The sequence below is a fragment of the Talpa europaea genome (genome assembly GCF_964194135.1).
Source record: "Talpa europaea genome assembly, chromosome: 3".
NCBI classification, from domain to species: Eukaryota; Metazoa; Chordata; class Mammalia; order Eulipotyphla; family Talpidae; genus Talpa; species Talpa europaea.
The window spans coordinates 66167626-66181013 of record NC_140069.1 but is presented as its reverse complement, the minus strand read 5'-3'; the positions used below and the strand labels follow the sequence as shown (position 1 = coordinate 66181013).

The 13388-nt window shown below is 34.5% G+C and overlaps 1 protein-coding gene across 2 annotated transcripts in view; it reads left to right on the top strand.

The window, feature by feature from the left end:
• The window catches only part of SNTG1 (syntrophin gamma 1), a gene marked incomplete at both ends in the record, with an annotated part of 271863 nt that overhangs the window by 7702 nt on the left and 250773 nt on the right, over window positions 1-13388 (top strand). For both annotated transcript variants that reach the window (XM_084230408.1, XM_084230407.1), the window contains one exon: window positions 493-627. In XM_084230408.1, coding sequence (XP_084086534.1) covers window positions 493-627 — 135 coding nt within the window. The remainder of the gene's footprint in view (window positions 1-492; window positions 628-13388) is intronic.

Genomic DNA, 13388 nt, shown 5'->3' with positions numbered 1-13388 from the left:
GACAGAAAAGAGTGAGGTTGTTTTGTTTTTTTTTTAATTTATTTTAGAGTGACAGGAATGATGTGCAATTTATTATAGTGATGGCTGAGCAAATGTGAATGAATGCACTATAAATCACTGAAGTGTATGCTTTAAATGGTTGAATTGCATATAATATGATTTTTTCTCAATAAAGCTATTACAAAAATTATATTATAAATTTTAAATGAAATATTATTTTTCAAATATATTTTATAAGCTAGAATCCCTAGTCTCCAAATTTCTCTCTGAATTTTCTAGCATAATCTCCCATTATCTGAGGTCTACTCTATGTGAAATGGTTATGGTTTTCACTACACCTTTATTACATATTAAATTCAGACTCATGAAAGTACATTTCCTTAGTTCTCAAATATTATTCATGATATTTTACTGCAATTAGGCTATAACGTTTTAATCTATAAACTCAGTGTATTTTTGTTTTCTGTCTTGCTCTTTTCTTTTTGTCTGAAGACAAAGACAGGGATTTGTTTGCTGCAGGATGGTAATCAGGAGCCTTTCAAAGTCCGACTACACCTAGCCAAAGATATTTTGATGATCCAGGAACAGGATGTGATATGTGTGTCTGGTGAGCCTTTCTATTCTGGTGTAAGTAAATTTCCTTCTGTTGAATTTCTTTTCTTTTCTTTTTTCTTTCTTTCTTTCTTTTTTTTTCTTTTTTTTAGTTAATCAAATTGTTTACTCACAGAAAAGTATTAACATAGTTTTCTTTTACTTTCAGAATCTAATCAATTGTTCTTCATGTAGTTTTTGTTTGCATTTTAAGTAAGCAATCCCTGTATAAGCACCTATCCTGGGTCCACCGCCATATTTTATTTAATGCCTTCCCCACCTGTGAGTCTCCTTGATTTCCAGTCATGACAGTGTGTGACTGGAGGGGCACTTGTGGTTTCTGATCTTAAGGGTTTATATTCAAGTTTTGCACACAGAGAACTAAATGAAACAAGTGTATAGTAATTTCCCTGCCCTGGTCTTGTATTTCATTGAACTTTTGGAGGTGTTGCAAAACTGAAGCTCCTCTCTCAGCATTTGGGAAGCAAGAAACTTTAGGTAGTAGTCACTGAACGCAATACCAATACTATGCACAGGGAATTATGTATGGATAATTCTGTGGAGCTACCTGAGAGAATTATGCTGTTTTTTTGTAAATTGCATCCAATGCTCTAACTGGTTGACATATTACACTGTGATTGCTAATCCAGATTTAGAGTAATAAATTATAACTCAAAATTTATTGTTTTGCACACTAAAGTGCAACTGTAAAGATGTCCTTAAGTAAAATTGGATTATATTGGATTAAAAATTATCATAAAACAGGACAAGTTTTAGGGTTTATCATTTGTTGTGATATAAAATTAAATTCATCACCTTAACAGTGTCCCCGTATGTGATCTCAGTAGAATATTACAAGTTTTAAAATAGTTCCTGGATTTCCCAGTCATCTGAATCTATTAAGTATGAAAATTTAATTTTTAGTTCATTCATAAACTTACCTGGAGTGTTTTGTTGGTGGTGACTAATGCTATGGGTGGGTTTCCACCTCACTTCTCATTAACATATGATGGGTGGGAGTCACAACAGGCCCTAAATAAACAGGCTCTCTCTAAATAAAGAGATTGGATATTTTGAGGACGGTTAGCTATTCTTTTGTCATAGATCATTTATACTCTGATTCATGGGTCTGTCTTGGTTATTAAAATGTTACCCCAGGATTTCCCTTTCTTCCTTTAAATTAATAAAATAATAGTCCCTTCCTCCCTTCCTCACTCCCATCAGATAAGCACCTAATGAACATTTCTCACTAACACTGTAGTTATCTTGCTTTATATTATTCAATATTATTTTGGCTATACACTATAAAAAATGAAAAGGGAGAGGTAAAACAGCATTGTTAGTAAATGTCATCTGAATGACAGAGAAAAGCTCAAGAAATCTGCAAGAAAAAATTAGAACAACATGCATATTTAAGCAAGGTTATTGTAAATAATGATAACGTCCAAAGTAAATATATTTCAATTATTTACAATAAGCAAAACTAATATGTAATTCACAATACATTTAGAAATAAATAATATACAGGAATAAATTTTTAAAAAATTGTATATACCTTGTATCTTAAAAACTATAAAATGGAGATGAAGAGAAAGAAAACAAATTGACAAGTGGAAAGATATTGAGAATCATTTTAATTATAAATTAAAAGTTATATACTGGTACTTATTTGTATCTTTCCAAATATAAAATAACAATCAAACCCCAAAATATTTTTTTAAAGATTATTTATTTATACAAGCACTGGGTACAATCAGAAGTGCGGGAGGGTGAGAGGATTCACCAAAGCCAGAGCGGGGAGCAGAGCAGGCAGAAGGACCGAAGCACACTGCTGAGGGGAGCAGCGGGCAGCAGGAGAGGTCTGCGCGCCATGTGGGACCCTCCTCCCGTGGCTGGGTTGCAGCTGGAGATCCAACCAGCGCTGCAGAGGCTGTGGGCAGCTTCGCAACCCAGCGCTCAACTGCTGCGCCACCAGGGAGGCCCTAAACCCCAAAATATTTTTACAGATGTTTACAAGCTGATTCTAAAAATTTCATGGAAATGCTAAGTACTTAGCATAGTCAAAACAATCTTGAATTAGAACAAATTTGGAATGTGTGCACTTCCTGATTTCAGAACAAACTATAAAATTATAATAACACATTGTGATATTATCATATATATAGGATGTGTATCAGTTGACCATTATAAATAATACAGTAATACTCCCAAACTTATAATTGAACACTTATGTGGTCAATTCCTTTTTAAATTGTGGTAAACTATACATAAATAAAATTCACCTTTTTAACAAATTTAAGTGTACAGATTAGTGACATTGAATACATTTATATTACTTTGCAATATCCATCTCCAGAATTTTCATCATCCCATACTGTACAAATGAAACAATAACTCCAGCTTCACATTCCCCAGTAGCAACTATTGTACTTTCTGTCGCTCTTTAGTAAATATTCTGGCCAAATAATACTATGTGGAAGGATGCAATATTTTCACTTCTTTGTCTAACTTATTTCACTTAACATGATGACTTCAATGATCATCTATATTGTAGCATACAATACAATTTTGCTTCTTTACAATAATATATAATAACCTATTGCATGTATACATTTTGTTTACTTTGAACATTTGGGTTTCTTCCATCTTTTGGCCTTAATAACATTGCTGTGAACATGGAAGTATAAATATCTAAGTCAATAATAATTTTATGTATGTTCCAAGAAGTGAAATTGCTGGATAAAATGGTAATTAATACCAGGCTACTTTTCGGTTTAATCCTTTATCAGCTATTTGATTTTTAAATATTTCTCCCACTCTGTGGACTGCCTTTTTACTTTGATGACTGTTTCCTGTAAGAAAAGTTTTTAATTTTGATGAAGCCATGATTGTCTTTCTATTGGTGGCCGTACTTTTACTATTTTATCCAAGAAAGTATCACCAAGTCCAAGATCATGAATATTTTCCCAGTTTTTTCTCATATCTATGAATTTGATAAATTTTGAATTATTTTTTGCATTTGTAAGGGTCAATTTTATTCTTTTGGGATATATATTCAGTTTTCTTAATAGTGTGGGTCTTGGCACCCTTGTTGAAAATCATTTGACTACACATGGTCATCCTATTCTGTTCCATTGCTTTATATGTCTATCTTTATGTCAGTCAGTACACTGGTTTGATTACTGTAGATTTGTGGTAAATTTTGAAATCGTGAAGTATGTTTTGTTCAGTTTTGTCTTTTTTAAGACAATTTTGGGTACTTGCAGTTCTATGAGATTCCATATAAATTTTAGGACTTATCTTCCCATTTCTGTAGAAATTACATTGAAATTTTGATGGTGATATTGAATTGGTAGCTCATTTTAGATACTATTGACATCTTATCAGCATTAAGCCTTCTAATCTGCCTTGTATCTTACTACTGTCTGCCTTGTATCTTACTACTTTGCAGAGGAATTTGGATAATTTCCCTACCCCCAGATTTCTTGCCTGATTTACCTAACTAGAATTTGTGGTACTATGTCTAATAGATGTGGTAAAAGTAGGCATCCTTGCCTTGATCTTAGAATAAAACTTTCTGTCCTTTACCTTTATAATCTTATCTGTGGATTTTGTATACACAGTGTTATATTGAGGTAGTTTCCTATTATTCCTAGTTTGCTGAGTGTTGGGAGAGTACTAACTTGTCATGAAAGTGTGCTTAACTTGTCAAAAGCTTTTTCTCCTTCAACTGAAATGATTGTCTACTGTGCATTCCTTCATTCTGTTAATGTGGAACATTTCATTGATTGAGTGACATATGTTGGAACATATTTGCATTCTAGAAATACATCCCACATAATTAGGGTGTATAATTACTTTAATATGCTGCTGAATTTACTTTGTGGGTATTTCATTGAGGACATTTTTGACGATGATCACAAAGGTTATTAGTTCTGTAGTTTAATTTTTTTTTTTAAGATTTATTTGTTTCTTTATACAAGCACTGGGTACAGTCAGAAGCGGAGGAGGGTGAGAGAATTCAACAGAGCCAGAGTGGGGAACAGAACAGGCAGGCTGACAAAATACAGTGCTGAGGGGAGCAGTAGGTGGCAGGAGAGGTCTGCGCGCCATGCGGGACCCTCGCTGATAGCCGGGGATCGAACTCGCGCTGCAGAGGCTGTAGGCAGCTTTGCAGCCCAGTGCTCAACCACTGCACCACCAGGGAGGCCTAATTCTGGGGCTTTCTTTTCTTATAATGTCCTTTTTCTAGTATCATGTGACTGCTGGCTTCAAAACATTGAGTTAGGAGGTTTTTCAACCTCTTCAATATTGTGGAAAAATTGATATTAATTCATCCTTAAATATTTGCTTGAAATCACCAGTGAAACTATCAGATTCAGGGCTTTTATTTTTTAGAATATATTTAACTACTGGTTCAGCCTGCTTACTAGTATTAAGTATACTCACATTTTCTATTTTTTATTGATGCGGTCTTTGTAGACTTTGCATTTCTAAGAAACCACCAATTTAATCCAAGCTATCCAAGGTATCAATTTATTTCCAAAAATTGATGGTGATATACTCATTTTTATTTCTGATATTATAAATTAGAATCTTCATTCTTAGTTAGCCAATCTAGATAAACACTTATATTCTTAATAATCTTTTCTAAGAACTAACTTTTAATTTCATTTATTTTTCTTCCTGTTGCTTTTCCATTTACTATTTTCTCAGTTTCTGGTCTAACTATGATGTTATCTCACCTTCTGCTAGCTTTGGGCTTAGTTTTTTTTCTTTTTCTATTTCCTTAAGTAGTAAAATTGCGTTGTTTATATGAGGTTTACCTTTTTTATGATTTTGTTCTTTTGTTGTTGTTGTTGAGGTAATGTTGGTTTATATTGTTGTTTGCATTTTGAAAGTATATGAATCCCTCCTTGCAATGATATTACCATAGTGCTTCCACCACCAAAGCACCCATAGTCCATTGAGTTCCTCCCACACTGACACTTCATCTTCTCCTTTTCCTTCCCCTTTGAATGTCTCAGTTCTATATTCTTCTTTCAAGGGCTAGTTTCAAATTTTAACAATTGAAATTTACCCTCTTGGTACTGCTTGCATTGTATTCAGTTTGTTTTGGTATGTTGCAACTTCATTTTCATTCTCCTGTATTTTTATTTTCCTTTGTGATTTCTTGCTGATTTACCCATATTTTGCTGAAGAGTATGTTGTTAAGTTGTACAAATTTGTGAAAGTCATTCTTATTTCTGTTATTGATTTCTAACTATATCCCATTGTGATTAGAGACAGTTCTTTGTATGCACTCTGTCTTTTTAAATATAGTGAGATTTTATTTGTGGTCTAGCATGTGGTTTATTCCAGAAAATGTTTCATGTACTTAAGAAGAAATATCACCTTTGAATGGATCATAATTTCCTGTGTGTTTTTTTTTTAAAAAGCTTTGTGATTTTTGTTTGTTGTTGTTATTGAAACCGGACATTTGGATTCTAATGAGGTAATTTTAGAAATAAAATATTTTCCATCTCCAGGGTTTGCTGCATTTGTTAATTCATTTCATTCTCATTAATTTTGTAAATTGTCTTTGTGCCAGGGATTAGACTTAGATATCCACTAGAGATCTGCTCTGGTCTTTCTGAATCTTAGTCTCTCCTGACTTCCTAAATAACACATATACACAGTTTATTTTTTATTTTTTAAAGATTTATTTAATTATGCATACAAGAACTGGGGTACAGTCCAGAGGTGCTGAGGGTGAGAGGATTCACCAGAGACAGAGTGAGGAGCAGAACAGGCAGATGTACTAAAAAACACTGCTGAGGGGAGCAGGGGGCTAGTCAGGAGAGGTCTGCTGAGCCATGTGGGCAGCTCCCAGGCCAGCCAGGGATTGAACCCATGCTGCAGAGGCTCCAGACAGCTTCCCAGTGCTGAGTTCAACCCCTTGCGCCACCAGGGAGGCCCTACACATTTTACTTTAAATGTCCTGGTTTTTAAGTATCTTATGTAAAAGGGGAGGAAATGAACTGTCCATGTTCCTTCTAACCATTGCCCAATTGCTCTGTGACAAATGTCAAATCAGTTCAAAGGTAGAATGAAATATTTTGAATAAACAGAACTAAAACATTGCAATATGTCTGTGAGAAAAGAAAAAAAATACACCTAATCCTTACATCATACAAATAACAAATATTTTGTAATTGGTAACATACAAACTATAAAACAATATAGAGACTAGACTCCTACAGTAGATGGCTAGATTTTTGCTCATATATATCAACTGTTTTTCTGAAATATCTTAAATAATTTATTGAGACAATTTCATTGAAGTTTTCACACTGAGTTCAGATTAGACAACATGTTTTCCTTTTATGATAGTTTGGAAACGATAACAAAATTCAACCAGCAATTGTGCAATATCTGTAAATGAAGATAATATATTACCTGCTGATTAGAATCATACATCAATGTTGTTAAATAAAACATGTTAAAGTTTCAGTTAGCATCAGAGAAAGCCATCATCTGCCCTTGAGGTCAGAAAATAAATATTCAGTCACTGCCATCCCCCCAAATTATCTACAACTCTAAATCAGAGAGTGGTGGCAACCCTACAGACACTATCCCCTTCAATGCTGCCTTAAGAGCAAATCAAATTTAGCCTATGATATTAATTTAAATATTGATGATATATTTTTAGAAGGCCAATGAGGGTAAAGTCAATATAAGATGGATACATATTTTATCATAGAAAGAGACACAGGATTCAAAGTTGTAGGGGAAATATAAGAAAATCTTAGAGATTAAATTTCAAATAGGGCCAAACTAGCAGTTATTTAACAACAATATAATCAGTAACTCAACAGAGATCTAGAAGGCATTTGTAGAATTTAGAATTAACAAAACAAAACAACTTTCTTTAGTTGTTCTTGTGGGAGAAAAAAATACAATTAATAAATTTACCAGTGAAACTGTAATTTCCGGGGCCTCCCCGGTGGCACAGCAGATTCAACACAGTGCAGTGAAACTGTCTGCAGCCTCTGTGGTGCCAGTTCAATTCCAGGCCAGCCAGGGAGATTCCCACATGGAAATCTGTCTCGCCTGCTGCTCCCCTCAGCAGTGTATTTTGATCCCTCTGACTATTCTGCTCCCTGCTCTTCTCTGGTGAATTCTCTCACCCTCCCGCACCTCTGGCTTGTATAAATAAATAAATCTCAAAAACAAATAAATAAATAAGCAAACAAATAAATAAATACAACAAAAAAGAAATTGTAATTTCCTTAAAATAGCATTCATATGCCTTTAACTTTAGAGTAAGGAGTTAGTGTTAATTCCCACATGAGTGTGAAAAGGATGTAGAACTGTTTAAGGTAAGGTATATTGCCTGTGGAAAAATTGATAAGGACAGAGATCACTGCAAGAATAGATAGTGCCATCACTGGTGCTAAATTTCAATTAAGTCATGAAGGATGGAGAATATAGCCTTAAATATGTATGCATGTGTGCATATACACACACATATACATAAATGTACTTTTCTCTATCTCAGTCAGACATTTAATACAGAATCAGAATCTGACATACAACACACAAACACACACACAACACACACATATACGTGTGCTCTGTGTGTGTATATATATCTGGCATACAACACACAACATACATATGTCTTATTATATGATGTATATATATATATGTTATATATATATTGTGTGTATATGTTTTGTATGTGTGTGTATATATATATATGCAAACTTTTACAAAGTAATCTCATGTCAACAGTTAGACTAGTACCTATTAGAACATGCTATAAAATTAGATATATTCTAAGTAAATGCATTTTATTTCCCTGAATCCATTTTAAAGGGAAAAAGGATTATGAATAAGTAAAGGTGACACAGAAGTTGTTGTTTGAATACTATTCCCTATTACATTCATTATTAATGAAGTTGTGGATAGTATTTTGATTCTGTTCTCCTTTTTCACACGTTCTTTTATTTGGAAGACAATCATTCTAAATGCACTGCAAATAAGATTAGGAAAGTGGAGACTATAAGTACTTCTAAAAATTAAAAACACACATATAAGTAGACAATTATGGTTTAAATAATTGTGATTATGTAATAGAACAAGGTACACGCATCTGGCTTTTGAAGCCATAGAGAATCTTTCTCTGTTATTGTTATACATTCAAGTTTATAAGACCATGATGGAAAACTTTATATCCTGTTCTTATGTGTTTTTTTTTTCTTATAAATAACCAATAACCACTGATGATAGAGTCACTGGTGTTCCTAATTTTCCCAGTGCATGAGTTGCAGTAGATATGACCATTCTCTAGATTGTGCTTTGAGTAAAAATACTATCTCCAGACATGGTTGTGTTGGCTGCAGCATTAAGTTCCCATGGTGGGACAGTTCTGATGTAACCATTGTAGAAGCATTGTAGCTGTACCAAATCTAGTGATTGCTAGCAACAACTTTAATTAAGTCAGAGAAGGTACGAGCAATATTGGTGCTGTTAGTTGAATCTTCCAAAGGCAAATAAATAAATGAATGGTAATATTCAGCACAAGAGCAGTAATTGCACTGGTAAGAGAGCATCTTTTAAACTGATGAAATTTTTCTCATGAAGTTATTGTTATGCCTAACATGTTAAATTAATATTTTTAAAGACATCGATCTATTGTGCACCATCAGCTTTTATTTATCCTTGCAGTGATTGATTTTCAATAAAATTTTCTTCTTACATAAAAAAGCAAATTTATAGACAAATCTCAATATTTTATTTTTAAGACCAAAATATTGTTCTTTTATTGTATCAATTTTGCAGCTTATTGTCACTGAGTCTTTGTAATGAAACATCCAAATAAGCCCAGACTGTATTACAATACTTGCATTCATATTACTAAAATATAAGTATGTTAATTAAAAATGCATTTTTTGAAATAAGTGAGTTAAATACTTGAACATACAGGATAGCAAGTGGTCACAATAATATATATGCATTTAATATTCTAATTTATATGTCCTATTATGGTTTTCATGCTAGGTATACACACAATAAATTGATTATACTGATAAAGAGCAGCAAGGGGCACTAAAACTGGCCAAGGACACTGCCCAAATAGTTTACTGGTAACTGTCAGAGTTTAACCACATGTAAAATTGCAAGTCTACTCAGGTTCAGAGAAAAACAATAATGGGATTTATATAACAAGCCAGGGAAAACAAAGAGTTACTGAGGCCACAAATGGCCATTTACCTCACATGAAGCAGTCTCCAGTGTTTTAAAGTCCTCAACACAAATGCTCCCAAGATGGCTTTTCCCACCCGTGGGAGCTTTGGAGCACATGGAAACCAGATGACAGGCCAGGATCCAACCTACTAAAACAGGAGAAGACACCTTGGAGAAGCTCCCGGAGCTGCTAAGAAGCCCTAGCACAGCACCAGAAAAGTAACACTCAAAACAGCAGCTGCAGCAGCTGAAGTACCCAATGAATAGCCACACTCATGCATCTAAGTGAGGTGACTAGCTCTGTGTCTTCACCTTCCCTTTCAGGCTGTAACAGCAGCAAAACTGGGAACAGTTTTAGTCTCTTGGTTACCTGCAAAGCTTCTGAACCTTTCTTCTCTTAGGCTGGCTGTTGGAAGCCTCTCCATGTCCTTCAGAGGCCCACAGCAGCCTTCTGGAGGATTGGCACAGTGGGGACAGAAATGGCTGACCTCAGTGTCATTGAAGATCCTAAAATGCTGAAATCCCAAACACTGAATCCTGAACACCGAATCATGGGGGCTATTTTTGCAGTCCCTCATATTTCATATCAGAGTCTCCACCTGCCCATACTTTGTTCGCATTTCCCTTGGGACTATCACTCTCACCAGCAACCCCCTCCTGGGGACACCACCTGTAACAATCTTTGACTTCAGCCCCCAGTTACAAAGCCTTATTTATAAGCCATATCATATAAATCTAGATTGCTAATTTATTTGGTTTGTATTGTTGTCTCCTCTCTTTGATGAGTATATAATCACCAAATGATTCTGAGTATGTTCCTTTTTAATAATGCATTTAAAAGTCCCTTTTGTGTTCACCATTTTCAAATAACAAAATCATATTTTTTGCAATAAACTTAATGATTTCAATTTCTATGAACAGAGTTAGTATCTTCAATTGTAGACAATACATGTGTGTCACAAAATTATCCAAGAAAATAATGCATTTTCAAAAGAAAAATACTACTAATCCCTGTCCAATTATCTTTTATTAGTTGTCACAGGCATAAATATTTAAGGACGAATGTATAAATAAACACCTACATATCTTAACTGGCCCCAGATTTTAAGTGAATATGAATCCAAATAAAAAGACAAAGTATGGATGTTACAATTATACTAGTTTTAGGTCAGGTTATTAGAGTTACTATTTCAGCAATCTCAGATTCCATATAAGTAACTGAGGAAAATAATAAAATTGATTTCATTTTCTTATATGTAAATCATATAAATGGGAATAAAAACATAAGTCTTATCGAGCAAGGATTGATTAGTTAATCCATGTAAAACAGACTATGCAATCTCTGACACAGAGCAGGGTCTCAAAAATTTTATGTTCATGAACATGAAATATTCTACAATGTTGGTTTGTATAGAAATGGTGATAGCACAAAATACAGAGGTATAAGTGAGGGACTGATTCCCGGATGAAGTAGCTAATGAATAATGTCTTAAATAATAGGCAGAATTTGCAATATATACATGGAGGTTAGAACTCCTAAGCAGAAGATGAAGTGTGTACAAAAAGGCAAGCTTTGAAAGAACATTCATTAATCAAGGATCTGAGTTATGGGTCAAGTTGTTTACGAGGTGGAGTGGGGCAGGATGTAATGTGGTAAGTACAAACTCATAGGGAAAGTGGCATTGTAAGTTGCGGTGTCATCATTAAGGGACAAATATAAGGAAAAATTTATGATTTAAGAGAGGAGTAAGACAAAATCTGAATTTGAAAAGTTCAGTTAGATTTGCTCTTAAAAACACCATCAAGACAAGGATCACATGATTTTTAGCATAAAGCACAAAACAAGCAAAGCTGACATTGACTTCACACACTTAAAGATAAATGAAGTCTCTCCTTGACCAGTTTATATTGCTCTCTTTGTTACTAACATGACATGTATTGCACTTCTCTCTTGGCATGTTTACTGCCTCCAAAAGACCATGAGTCCCTGGAGGCCAGGGAGTTTGTATTAATCATTCTAGTTACCCTTGCAGCTACATAGGTAGGAAAGTATTTGACAGGATTTGTAGTGAGGAGATGGTGTCTCTCATGGAAAGATTTTAAGTTGAAAGAGGAAGAGGTATTTGATTTAGAGTAGACAGAAGTCAATATTTTCAAATTATTAGAATTGTTACCTTATTCCCTCATGTGAAACAATTGTATGAGCTAAAATCTAGTGCTATGAGCTTTTCCTTTGATCTTTAGATATTAACCATTTATTTTACAGACTGAATGCATTTCCAGTTACCTAGGTTAGCACAGCTATGCCCCTACCTCATATTCCCCTAACCCCCATTCCTCTCCAACCCATTCTTTTTATTGAGGTAGTAATACATGCTTTTAATGAAGTTAGATTATTTCATCACAATTTTATTTTTTAAAAGATTTAAGATTTATTTGTTTATGCATACAAGAACTGGGGTACAGGTCAGAGGTGTGGGGGTGGGGTGAGAGGATTTACCAGAGGCAGAGTGGGGAGCAGAACAGGCAAATTGACTGAAATACCCTACTGAGGGGAGCAGCGGGCAGGACAGGAGAGGTCTACTGGGCTATGTGTGTCATCTCCCTGGCTGGGTATCAAACCCATGTTTCAGTGACTGCCAACAGCTTCACAGTGCTGAGTCAACCCCTTGCACCAAGAGGGAGACCCACACAATTTGAATTCTTTCCCTGGATATCCTAACTTAGTAAATGAATGTTAAATTTGTATATATGAAGGTTTACTCCTTGTCTTTTAAAGTATTACAAATTTTGAAAAATGCATAGTGCCATGCATCCAGGATTGTGTAAAGAATAAATATCATTCATTTGCCTTTACATTTTAAAAATCTTTATTTATTGCATAGAAAAACTGTGGTGTAGACCCAAGGTATGGGATGGGGGCAGGGTGAAAGGATTCACCAGAGACAGAGTGAGGAGCAGAAAAAGCAGTTTTAATGCAATACACTGCAAAGAGGAGTCATGGGTGGGACAGATGTCTGTTTCAAATGTGGGTTAACTCCCTGTCTGGGATAGAAATCTGGCTATAGCAGTGGTACTGCTGGGACATAACCCCAAGGTCACCAAGGAGGCTCCATTCATTTCCCTTTATATCCTCTGTGCTAAATTTATCTCTTCAAATTTCCCTCCTTTTCTCTGAACTCCTAGTCACCACTGATCATGTTATTGTCACTGTAGTTTTGCCTTTCCACAATGTCGTCTAAATGGAGTCTGGGTATGTATCCTTTTCAGAATGGCTTCTTTTATTCACTAATGTACGTTTAACATTTCCCCATGTATCTTTATAGATGGATAGTTCGTTCTTTTTATTATAGAATATTTCATTATATAAATTTAACAGTGTTTTTTGTTTGTTTTCTTTGCTTTATCCATTTACATATTGAAGAACGTTTTGTCACTTTCAGTTTTTGCCAATTATTAATAAAGCAAAGCTGCTTTTAACACTTTCATGCAGGCTTGTATGTAAACATGAATTTTAAAATTAGTTGAATAGATAACTAGGAATACAACTCTAGATTGCATATTCA